This window comes from Motacilla alba, chromosome 1 (genome assembly GCF_015832195.1).
Source record: "Motacilla alba alba isolate MOTALB_02 chromosome 1, Motacilla_alba_V1.0_pri, whole genome shotgun sequence".
Lineage (NCBI taxonomy): Eukaryota > Metazoa > Chordata > Aves > Passeriformes > Motacillidae > Motacilla > Motacilla alba.
This window is the reverse complement of record NC_052016.1, coordinates 46,247,301-46,259,324: the sequence shown is the minus strand read 5'-3', so window position 1 is coordinate 46,259,324 and position 12,024 is coordinate 46,247,301. Positions and strand designations below refer to the sequence as shown.

The window sequence follows — 12,024 nt, the reverse complement described above, 5'->3', positions numbered from 1 at the left end:
CTTCCAGGGCCTTATTTTTGACCAGAAGTTGGTTTCATGTCCCGTTCTAAACGTAACTTCACCTCTAGTTCCCCGTGGTCAGCTGTGGCCACGCAGGAAGCTCAACCAAACAAAAGGAAAACATACAGTGACATTGCCATTGAATTACCGTTTGAATTCGGTCGTAACTCCAGTGACACGTATGCTCCAAGTTCTACCCTTTGACACAATTAAGAAGGCGGCAGCTAACTGATCTCATATTTATTCTTAAATCTGATAAGTGATAATTGAAAGCATTACAAAAATCAGCATTTGTAGGAAGATGGAAAGAAGAAGCATTTGTAGGAAATTTGCATTGAGGAAGATGCAATCGGCCCGGGGCTCAGTCCCTCCCGACGAGGTGCGTCTCCTGGGGCCGGTCGATGCGGAAGAGCAGCTCGGCGGGCTGGAAGTAGCCCAGGTACTGCACGCTGTCCGGGCTGGTGTCCTGGTGGTAGTGCCCTCCTTCCCCGTGGTGGCTGAAACAGTGCGTGTGCTCCACGCGCAGATCGAAGCCCTGCCACCAGACAGCCCCGTCATCAACGCGCTCATGGGAACAGCATTTAGAAGTCACAGGACAGTCTATCCTAACACGTATTTCCACACATCTCAAAACGTTAAGCAGTGAAAACTTGCAAGACACTTGTGAAACCAATAAGACAAAAGAATTTAGAAACCCTGAGAGCCCCCAGCTTTTGGTGTTAATCTGAGACGTCCTTTTTAACCCTTCCCCCCCCCCCCCTTTCTTTCCACTGGGATTAAATAATGCAGCCACACCAAGGAACCCCTACTGGGAATCAAACCCCTTTGCAGTGAATTGCCACAGGCCCATGTGATAAAGGGGCTGTCTCCAATTCTGAGAGCCAGCTTAGATGAACATGGGAAGAACAGTGAATGAAATAGCAACTAACATCCTAAACCACAAGATCAACACCACCAGTTTTGTGTATCATAGAATGGGTTGGGTGCAAATGGACCTTCACAGATTGTCTATTGTAACCACCATGTCATGGGCTGGGACATCTTCCATTCAACCAGCTTGCTCAAAGCCCCATCTAACCTGGCCTTGAACACTTCCAGGGATGGAGGATCTATATCTCTGGGCAACCTGTTCTACTGTCTCTCCACACTTAGCCAATTTTTTTTTCCACATGCCTAATCTAAATCTGTTTTGTTTCAATCTAAAATCCTTTCCTCTTCTTTTGTCGCTACACGTCCCAGTAAAATGTTTCTCGCCATCTTTTCTAAAAGCCTTCTTTAAGTACTGGAAGGCTGCAATTAGGTCTTTCCGGAGTCTTTTCTTCTCCAGGCTGAACAATGTCAGCTCCCAGTCTTTCTTCATAGGGACAGGTACTCCAGCCCTTGGGGCATTTTCATGGCCCTCCTTGGGCCCTGCTCCAACAGTCCACATCTTTCTTGGGACCGCAAAGCTACATGCAGCACTCCAGGTGGGGTCTCATGAGCGTAAGAATTCCCTTGACTGACCTGGCCACACCTAGTTTGACATAGCCCAGGACATGATTAGTTTCCTGGGCTGCAAGGAGATACTGTTGAATAGTGCTATGGCATTGGAATGCCACCATCTCCTGCTCTTCTTGTAGTGACACTCAAACATTTCCAAAACCACAGGCCTAGCCAAGTGCTGTTGAGCTTGCAGCGGTTGCAGACAGGAGAAACGCAGAGGCATCCACCACACAAGTTGCATTGGTTCTGAATGGAGCAGCTGCCGATGGCTGCCTTCAAAGGATGCATCAGTGGATTATGGGAAGATACAGTTTAGCCTTAGGCCAAAGGCTGCCACATAATGACACAATAAAACCATACCCTTCAACATATTTAAGTCTACAGTATGTCACACTTACCTCTGGGAAAAAACGTTTTTATATTACTTATGACTGCATTGTTACTTATAAAATAGCCATTTTCATCTATGGTTTTCTAGTTACTTTTAAACAAATAGTTTTCCAAATGATGAACACCTTAATGGTTTTTGAAACTAGATTGGTTTTTATCCTGAATTATTGCTGTTGAACTTGGTGCTTGTGAAAGATGTTAGGTAAGTTTCTAGCATGAGGCTTTGCAGACTTTAATTTACATCTGCAACGGGACACGTGCTTCATGTCTTTTGACGCAGCATTAGCAGAGAGAGTTGTTATGAAAGTGAACTACATAAACAGGTGGCTGAACCACTTTCCATGCTCTTGACATTTCTCCCAGTGTGGCCAGCAGTGAATGTAATCTGTACTGTTGGGTTTGGGATGCAAACACTTGCACACATGCAACAGAACCATGAAGTTAACCCACTATGAATCACCACTAGGCTTCAGAACAGATTCACCTAGTCTCAATTCAAACAATTCAAACAGTTCACAGAAAGGAGAAGCTTCTCAATCATTGCGCCAGTTCTGGAAGAGTCAAATACAATATATATATATATACACACTCCCATTCTTGAAAGGAAAATCACACCCAAGACAAAATTCATTACAGGTCTCAGTCTATACTTAGAAAGGAGAAGAAGAGACTCACCGGGTCTCTGGAAACTATTACTGGCTGACAAATCAGTGGAGCCTTCATTTCAAAGAATTTGAGCCAGTTATTCACATCCTCATCAGTATTCAGGGGGCAGGCAGAAAATTCTGGAGGCTAGAGCAAAAAGAAAAGCTTTTTAAGTAAAAGGAGGACACTTGCATCAGGATACTTTTTCTCTAGCAACTTTGCTTTTTCCCTCCCCACTATTCTGTTCATTTTCCTTCCTGACTGAAAGAAGCTCACAGCATCCATCACTCTGCTTCTTCCAGAAACAGAAGTGACCGGAATATTATGTCTTTTATTGCACAGGTAGTGGGAGAACTACTGAAGTGAGAATGCTCCTCCTCCTGGTGCATTTTAGAAGCTCAGTTATTTTTTTTAAAGTTTAATGCTTCTTACAAGTATCATCTGAGTTCATGTATTTAATTTCAATTTGTTTTACAATAGTTCTCCAGTTCTTTAGCTGCACACAGATTTCAAAAGATGATGGCATTAATGACAACTAAAACAGAATTACTAATTTTGTAACACTGATTTTGTAATGCCAACTCCTTACTTTAATACAGCACCCATCCTAATAGTTTATGCATACATTTAAAAATACAAAATAAAGTGAAGAAACTAAGATGTTACACCCTGATTTATACTTCTGTTTTCAGGAGGACAAATAAAATTACAAGCATTGAGAACGTACCATAATGTGAATCTTTGCTTTCCCCTTCTGAATGATAAATGTACCACCCATCCCAACTGGCTTTTCTCCATAGTGTTTCTCTAAAGTTTGCCTCAGACAGGTCACAAAGTTAAGCTCCCCAGTTCTTCCATTGGCTTTCACTTCAATGACCTGGAAGATAAAATCAGTTTGTTACTGCTGTCTCCTGCTGCAATAATCTGAAAAGGTCTGTGAAAGCTGTTCTGAAATTCTCCCAAGCTGATAACCCAAGACCACTTTTTGAAAAGATAAGCTTCCATGCAAGCACTGCCGCACTTGCATCTTTCCAATACGTGACCAACTCTCTTTTCCTTGGTTCTGTTCAGTGCTAGATTTGCCTGTAAAGGGAGCTGAGCAGCAAGAGATTTACCTATACATGAGACAGTGACTTGAGCAACTCCCTTCTGTCCACCAGCTGGCTTCCACTTTGTCAGAAAGAAACACTGGGTAACAGAGAAGGCTGTTCAGTTTCCATGCAGCACTCAGGTTTTTGACTGCTCTGCCAGCACCTCCTAGTGCTGGCTGTGTCAGGAGAAGCACTTGTGCAAAAAACTATCTAAGTGCCCCCTAAGTGTCTCATTTACACAAGTACTTAAGTCATTGCTAGTTTGGATTGGATTCAGATGAATGATTTATGATGGGAAAGCTTTTGTAAACTAATACCTATCCTTCAAAAATTCAAGTGCCTCTGTCTCCACTAATTCTTCCCCTCAATCACTGGCATCGGTTCCTTATTTTTGCACGTTTCTCTTGTGGGATTACTGCTTTACTATTATCACAGAACGCTGATAGGAGAACCATGAGTTTCCAGTTAGTCACAAAGCACTGCAAAGTCACCTTAGATGGAAGTACGTACCTTACCAGGTTGGCCCTCGCTGGCATAAAGGTTGGCCAACAGTCCGAACTCACAATCAGTGTATTTACTGCTGTACTTCTCAAGCAGGCACCCTTTATCTGCAGGATTTATCTGAGCAATGTAGCTCCCATTTACAGCAGGCTTTTTTTCACTCTTAGTTTGAACAATAGGGATAAACTGGGAAAAAGAACATATAAGAATAAGTCAATAAGAACATTTAAGAATCAGCCAAATGAACTGAACTCACATAAATGTAATTTAAGCTTTGGACTATGATCCCAAGAAAAAATCCACTTCATCACACAGCTCTGTCTCTCAGGATGAGGTCTGTACTGGTAAGAAAAAGAGAGGTACTCCATATTGTAATGCACTAATACAATATGTATTAATACTAATACAATATGTATTAATAATTAATACTAATACTCCATATTGTAATTGCACTAATAATGTAATGTAATTGAAAGGTCCAGAAAACAGGTCTACTTTTTCTGAACAATTAAACTTGATGTTATATAAAGATGAATACTAGTGTTAAAAAAAAAAACAAAACAAACTAAAGAAAAAAATATCTATATTCCGCATGCAAGTGTTGGATTTTTATGTAATACTCTCTCAGTGTACAGTAAGAACCACTATTACAGTGGCCCAAATTTAATGCTGATATGGACTATTTCATCTGCCAATAAATCCATCAAAAGGAGACAGCAAGACCAAAGGTTTATGCCTGAAAAAACCTGTGATTAACCAAGGTCTCCATAGGCAATAGTTTTTGCCTCCTACTCCTCCTGCAGTTTATAATTTTCTATGTGGTATCTTTAAAATTCATAATGGTGAAATAAAGTCATCCAAGAGGGCAAAAGACAGGGAGTATCTCAAAGGCATTTACCAGTAAGTTCGAGAAGAATTTCTAAATCTTGGAATGAAAACCTCTGGTCAGGTCTTTGTCAATCAGTTTCAAAAACCATGTTTCTTGCATGCTTCAAGGGAATCGCATGCTTCCTGAAGAATTACAAGTTAAAAAATAATGTTTATTATCTCAGGAGTATGCACCTCAGTGGATGCCCCTCATCTCAATTCCTTCTAATGTGTTTATGTGTTTGTGTTGTGAAAGTGTTTATTAAATACATTGTTGTAAATGGGGAATACCCAGCATGATACTGCTCTACTGTTATGATACTTCCATGAATTATTGAGAACCATCACACCTACATACTGACCTCAGCATTTATTCCAAGAACTTTGGATGAAGCAGCTCCAGCTCCAAGAATGAAAGCTCCAGGCAGCTCTATGTCCTTTGCAACTGTATTTAGATCATAAACCTGCAAAAGAAAAACAATACTTCCATCCCTGGAAGTGTCCAAAGCTAGGCTGGATGGGGCCCTGAGCAACCTGACCTAGTAGGTGGCATCCTTGCCCACCGCAGGAGGGGTTGAAACTAGACTGTCTCTAAGGTCTCTTCCAACCCAAACCTTTCTATAATTTTGGTTTTGGTGGTGCTCTGATCTGCAATTGTCAGTCTGTTCGCTGTAGTCCTGGAGGCATTTAATTCACAACACCCACCCTCATTAAAATTTTGATAGGTTGAACATGGCTTCTGAACACAATGTTTGGTAATAACAAATTTGGTAGACGTCCATTTGTTTGCTAAAAGATAGATTCGACCTGTATGTTCCCTGCTTATTTTATTCAAAGACTGTATTATTGTCGTTATTAGATTTTGTGACATAGAACACACATGAGAATCAGTCTCATTAAACACTGAAAAGTGTATTTCACAAGTGTAGAATCCTAGTATCTAGATCCTAGTATCTCTTAGTCCTTAGTTTTGTTTATTGCTTTTCTTTTGACAAATGTATTAAACCCCACAGCTACAGGGAAAAACTCACTTTTTCTTTCTGTACAATAGGTATGAGGTAAGGAACACCTCCCACATCTGCTATCCTAGGCTTTCCACAGATTCCTGGAAAAATACAGCCAGTTAGCTTGGTAAATCTTTTTTATAATCTTCAATAAACACACATTCTAACCCATAAAGACCTGGTTCCTCAAACTTCTCAGACCCTTGAGAACACTATTTCCCAAGCATGCTTAGATAAAGTGTTGAACTATCAAGAAGTCCAAGCCCCAAGATTATTCACAGTAGGATTTAATGCTACACAATGTGTTGTAAAATGACATTCTCTGAGCACGGGAAAAAAAAAATAATTGCCAGAGTGGACAACACTTTCCATTTGCCAGTTCTCCAGTAGTGCCCTCACCACACAGTAGAGAACTCTGCTGGGACTCCACTAGCAAAATTTTAGCAAAGCTGAAAGCTGTCTCAGGACAATTCATCCCACTTATTTGGGTATGTATTTTAAGAAGCGATGAATAACCTTCTGGAGGTGTTTCTTTCACATTGATGCCAGAGGGAACTCAGAGGAGTAGCACAGATGACACATCTGTCTTCCAGACAGCTAGTGTCAATCAAGATGAATCCCATTCAGAATAAGACAGGTTCACTTCATTGACATACATGAATGCCAGCAATTTAAAAATTAATGGAAGTACAACTCCTTAGGTTCAGATAGTGATTGGCATGGTTCTAAAAAATGTCTCTATCTGAAAGATAAAAACTTAAATTCAAAACCTTTTCAGTACACTAAATAAAGCTTATGAAATAAGTTGGTATGCAATAATAGGTTAAGAAAAGAAAAATATGACAAGTACTTAGTAATGACTTGTCCTTGTTCATACATCAACTAGGAAGCAAATTCAGAATAAATGTAATTGTAGCTCTCTCATGCATATGCTTTACCTGAAAAACAATTTAAGCTCTCTCAACATCTTTAAAGGATCAAAACTAAGCAGGATCATGCAGAAAGAGCTGGAGAGGTCTTAGTGAAAGACAGGAATGCTAGGTTACCTTTAGCAGGAAAGTTGAAGGGTTCCTTAGTCAGATCAGGGCAGTCTACAACAGAGACTTGAGCATCAGCAAAGTTCTCTTTGAGCCCTTTCTGCAAAACTGTAATAAAGAATAATGGCAAAATTATTGACAATGAAAAATGACTAAGAGTCTGACAAGTTTCTAACAACAATAAATGTATCTGTTTGGGCTTTATTTCTGCAAGATACATTATTTATGCTTACCCTAAGTAACTCAATTGATTTAAATGTCTGCAGGCACATGTTACATTACTCTGAGCTTCAGAGAAGAGCAGAAGTTTGTGTAGATAACTGTTTGCCACATTAATTAATTTTAAGAATTTAAAAACCATTTTCATTGAAATACACTGACTGCTCCAAGGAGCATTAGGAGCAGCACAGTGTGAAGTTACATGGGTAAACTTCAATCTCATTCAGCAGTCGGTTTGCTTCAAAGAGCAGACAATTACGATCATGGTCAAATATGATGCAAGAGCAAAGGAGGGAGCAAGATTTAGCTGAAGCAACAATCAGTTCTTTACATACATTAACCAGACAGGTTGCAATAGCTTGATTATAATCTCAAACAGTCTCTGCTGTCTGGAAATTTCTACCGCAATGGGATACTGCCTATCACGTTTATGCTCCTGTGGGGATTTTCTGGCAAGTGCCACTATCACAGCAAGACAGATAATGAATGGTGTTAGTGATAATGAACCAAATCTAAAATTTTTTATTTGCTTCATATCAATGTTTTTTTAGGCTCAGAACTTGCAAAGTCACTCAACAGGGGGGATTAGAGGAGTGCATTGTTTGGAAACAACTTCCAAACCTTTAGTGTGGGATTTTCTTCATACACACGGCTTCAAATACTGTGTTGAAAGGTCCAGGTTCTTTCATGCCTGAGAGTCTGCTTTGACAGATGTCTCAAACTAAAGAACAGAACATCCAGTCTGTGATCTCAAATCAGGTGGTTCCTTATTTACACAGAAGACTTCCCTGTGCCTTTGTTTCCTCCAGTTAGGGTTTCAGCCATATCTTATTTTTCAAGATCAGATTTACCAAGCTGTTGACCAAAAGTAGTGGCTGGTACTTGGTACATTTCTAAATACATCTCAGTACCTTGTGGCATATGGACAAGGACAGTAAAAGGGTACTCCTCAAATTATACCCAAAATCTGAACAGCAACACAATTCCCAGCTTACAGGAGATCCTCAGGACAGATGGGGAAAAAAAGGAAAATTCTGTTTTGTGATGAAATTTTTCTGATACTCTTTCAAGCTGTTCTACTGCAAGTACGTGGTGTTCTCTGCAGAGCTTGGAGCTCTACAGCAGCCCTGGCCTACTGCCCCCATCTGACTGGGTGAGAAAAGCACTGGGAACCACCCAGGGCACTGCTGGGATCACACGTTCTCAACACATAGAAATGTCAAACTGACATAGATTTGGGAAAGTGGCAAGCTGAACTTGAGGATCAATCCAAAAGACAAAAAACTTCAGTATATCTGCTGCAGGGGAGAGACTGCCAGAAGGAATAATGTCTTCCCACTAGGGCAAGAAAGAAGTTCATGAGCAACTGGGCTGAACCCAGAAGTCCCTTCCAACCTCAACCATTCTGTTATTCCAAGCACATATTGCAAAGGCTTTAGAAAGAATTAAGCTACAGAAGATGTTTCCTGCAGCACTGTTGTAAGGCAATCACCAAAGGAGGAGCCAACTAGGTTCAAGCAAGTGGATCTGCCATACTACACTGCATCTCATCAGCTATGTTTTGAGCAGTCCTGAAAAAGAAATACTAGAGGGTAGAGGAGGACAGATGACTCTGTATGTGTAAAGAAGTTTAGTGTGAAGTGGTCAAACTTTCATGACCTGCGCACAAATCTGCATATTCAGGGGTTTTAAAAGAACTGAGAGCCCATCTTGTGTTTAAATACCTTGGGGGCTTGGGGAGGAGTCATTGTCTGCTCTAAGAAAATCATCACGTATAGAGAAATAGTGCTGTTCTTCACCTCTCAGTGTGCTAAAAGCAGGAATTCTGCACGAACTAGCCAAAGAAAGACTTTGGTATGAGCTTTAAGATAAGTTTGAAGAGTACATTACAAGTTTGTATAAAGTCACATGTTGCATTGCTTACCCCCAGCAAGCTCCTCCAGACTTGGGACATGAAAAGCAAACCTTTCGACTTTGGCCATTTCCTGATTGGTGCTGATTTCTTCAGGTAAGAAGTTACAGTACAGCACACTGCAGAGTGACTGGTCTGCCAAGAAAGATAATAGTTTAACAATTTAAACATGCTCCTTTCAACACGTTCATTATTTTTCAATTTCACTCTAGAATATATAGAAAAAGTAGAACTGTAGTTCTGGCATCACAGGAGAGACTGACAGCTTCAATAGTAATGTTAAATTTCCTGTGCATTTTGGAAGAAGATGTGTTTGTCAGCCCTACAGCTGGCTCAGAGCATTACACATATTAGTCTTCAAGCTGTCAGCTGGGTGTAGAGAAAACATATCCTACGCTGAATGCAGATAAAGTGATCAGGAGATTTGAGTGTCTTTGTAAGCCTGGAGTCACAAGAAAGTTTTGAAAGGAACCTGAGCTTTCCTGAGCATATCAGCTGCCTCCTAAGGTCTTCCCAAATTTAGTGTTTACTTTTCCAGCACTGGCAATGGTGAACTTTCAACCCCTGCTGTGACATAGTCTCCATTTGATTCTGGGCATGTGTTTCCCCTTCCAGAGAGGAACAGGCTGGCAGCAAAATAGAAATCAACAGCAGCAAGTTCTGCAGTATCAGGCTCTGTACCCATACAAAAAGTATGTTAAAAAAAAAAAAAGGTATGTACTGTAACAAAAAGTTTTGAACGTGAGTTTAAGAGCCCCTTCAGAAATGAACTGTACTTCAGTCAGCCATGCAACAGCAAAGCCAGCTAGAAGGGCAAGGCACTAGGTCAGGGCAGAAACAACTGATTGTACACTACCTAAAATGCAGCAATCATTAACTCCTTAGACACATACTTGCCACACACAGCAATAAAAAATAAAAGGGGTCCCATTTACCCAGATCTCAGGTGGAAGAAGGAAAAAGCTGAAATCCGAACTACATTCCTAGACTGATTGAGTCTTTGTCAGGAAGGACTATGGTGTGAGACAACTGTTTATGTACATGTCTAGCTTCTGTTTTTAAAAAATCCTAACTTTCATGACTCTCAAAAAATGTAACTGTCCTTACACCATTGAGTCTGCATAAAGAAAAAAAAAAAAAAAAAAAGAAAAAAAAACCAAACAAAAAACAGACAAAAAAAAAGAAATAAGAAGAGTGGGGAGATCGTAGCAGTCACTTGGTCACTTAACTGAAATCTTTGAGCTCAATGCTCAGCCACCCCAAATTACTGCTGTAGCAAGCAGTAGAGAAGGCAAGAAAGACTGCAACCTGTGTATAATTATTCTCATCTTAGTTGGTCTTATCTATCTCCACAATTGACTTTGTACTTTCTCTGGCTCTGGAGGAGAAAGCAGCAGGCTGGATTTGGTGATTTGGTGCCTGTGGTAGAAGCCTCATGTCAGGTGGAGTGAATCATGCCACAGGTTTTCTAGTGTGCACCAAGAAAGACAGTAATTAGCCATAGGCAGAAAGTGAGAAGATGGCTTTGGGAGCATTGTTTTAGATGATCCTCATCCCCTCAAGAACGTTTTGCCACATCCAGGAGGAGGCTGTGCCAGCACTCAACACATTGGTTGTCCTGAAACAGTCTGAGAAAACAAACTAGAACTGCTGTTGTGCAAAAGGCAGATACAAGGCTTGTACAGTATTCAAGTAAGTTAGCTCCCCACAATCAAGGAAGGAGGGAAAGACTGTGGAAAAATTTGATGTACTATAATAAACCAAATCTGATTGGCGGACAGTAGTTTTTACCAGGAAAGACGCAAAAGAGTAGATCTGTGGCCCACCACTGCAAATATTCACAGGGGAGTGAATTGCGTGGTGTGCGACAGAGATAACTTGAGACAACAGCAGATCCATCACGGAGGGGTGCAGGGACACTGAATTGCTACAGAAGAATTTCAAAGAAAGAACACAAATGCTAAAGAGATGATAAAATTATTATAGATGTGGGATGGTGCAACTAGAATGGAGGCAACAAGTATGTAAAGACTTAAAAGTCTACCTTTGAAATGGGAAGAAAACATCAGAGAGAGTAGCCAGGTGCCAGGAGGAGGCAGATGAAACGTGAAACATTAGATTAATTATGTGTGGGGGGTCTATTATCAAAACCTGAATTGAAATTAGCTTGGAGAGTTACAGGCAAAAAGGAGAGGTTATAGGCAGGCTAGACATGAGTCGAGGAGGGAGGTGGTGGGGGAAGAAATATCCATGGAAAAAATTGAAGATGGCAGTTGTGAGAGAGAAATTTAGCAATGACACCAAGAAGAGCAGGACATCCGCAGATGCAGAAGCCGTATTTTTCGGCTGGGGCGGTGCGAGGAGATCCCGTACGGGGCAGAGGAAGGCTGCGGGGCAGCAGAGGCAACTGTTAGAGCGGCTGGGATTTGGGGAAGGGACGGGTCACGGCAGGGTATTAACCTCGTGCTAGGCGAGGCTGGGGTCCGCAGGGACAGAGAACATCCCGGCAGGCAAAGGCAGCGGAGCGTACGGGAGCGAGGGAGCGCTAAAGGCGGCGGCACGCTTGGCATAGCAGCGGGGGGAAGGAAGGGGCTGTTCAAGCTGGAGCTGCCGGCTCGGAGGAGCTGGGGAAGGACAAGCAGCACAGCAGGAACGGGAGCCTCTCACCGGGCGGGAAGCCGAGGGAAGCCGGGACCTGCCTGAGCTCTGCCACACACCGACCGCCGCCACCGCCCGGCCGCTCGTACCTGCCCTGCCGCCGGGACTGCCACAGCCAGCCAGGGCTCGGCCCCGCTCGGCTCCGCCCCCGGACGCGGCCGCCCCGCTGCCACTCCCAGCATGGCGCCATCGCCATCCTCCTCCTCCTGCCCCTCCTT

General features: G+C 42.0%; 1 protein-coding gene across 3 annotated transcripts; it reads right to left on the bottom strand.

Annotated features, from left to right (window-relative positions):
- Positions 1-220: 220 nt before the first annotated feature.
- Positions 221-12,015, bottom strand: C1H11orf54 (chromosome 1 C11orf54 homolog). Of its 3 annotated transcripts, none has more exons than XM_038128768.1 (9): positions 11,896-12,015; positions 9,161-9,283; positions 7,027-7,125; positions 6,008-6,081; positions 5,339-5,440; positions 4,119-4,295; positions 3,245-3,394; positions 2,548-2,664; positions 221-535 (listed from the first exon to the last, which is right to left on the bottom strand). In XM_038128768.1, exons 2-9 carry the CDS (start codon positions 9,216-9,218, stop codon positions 362-364), a joined length of 951 nt encoding a protein of 316 aa, XP_037984696.1. In that variant the 5' UTR covers positions 9,219-9,283; positions 11,896-12,015; the 3' UTR covers positions 221-361. The 3 variants fall into 3 exon arrangements, with proteins under 3 accessions (XP_037984696.1, XP_037984687.1, XP_037984679.1); XM_038128759.1 differs by having other exon boundaries at positions 11,848-11,957; XM_038128751.1 differs by having other exon boundaries at positions 11,816-11,943.
- Positions 12,016-12,024: the final 9 nt, after the last annotated feature.

Coding starts and splice junctions, on each gene's coding strand:
- C1H11orf54 (XM_038128768.1), bottom strand. CDS start 9,218: ATGGCCAAAGTCGAAAGGTTTGCTTTTCATGTCCCAAGTCTGGAGGAG. Junction 6,082..7,026: donor CTTCAACTTTCCTGCTAAAG/GTAACCTAGCAT, acceptor GTATTTTTCCAG/GAATCTGTGGAAAGCCTAGG. Junction 5,441..6,007: donor CTATTGTACAGAAAGAAAAA/GTGAGTTTTTCC, acceptor TTTCTTTTGCAG/GTTTATGATCTAAATACAGT.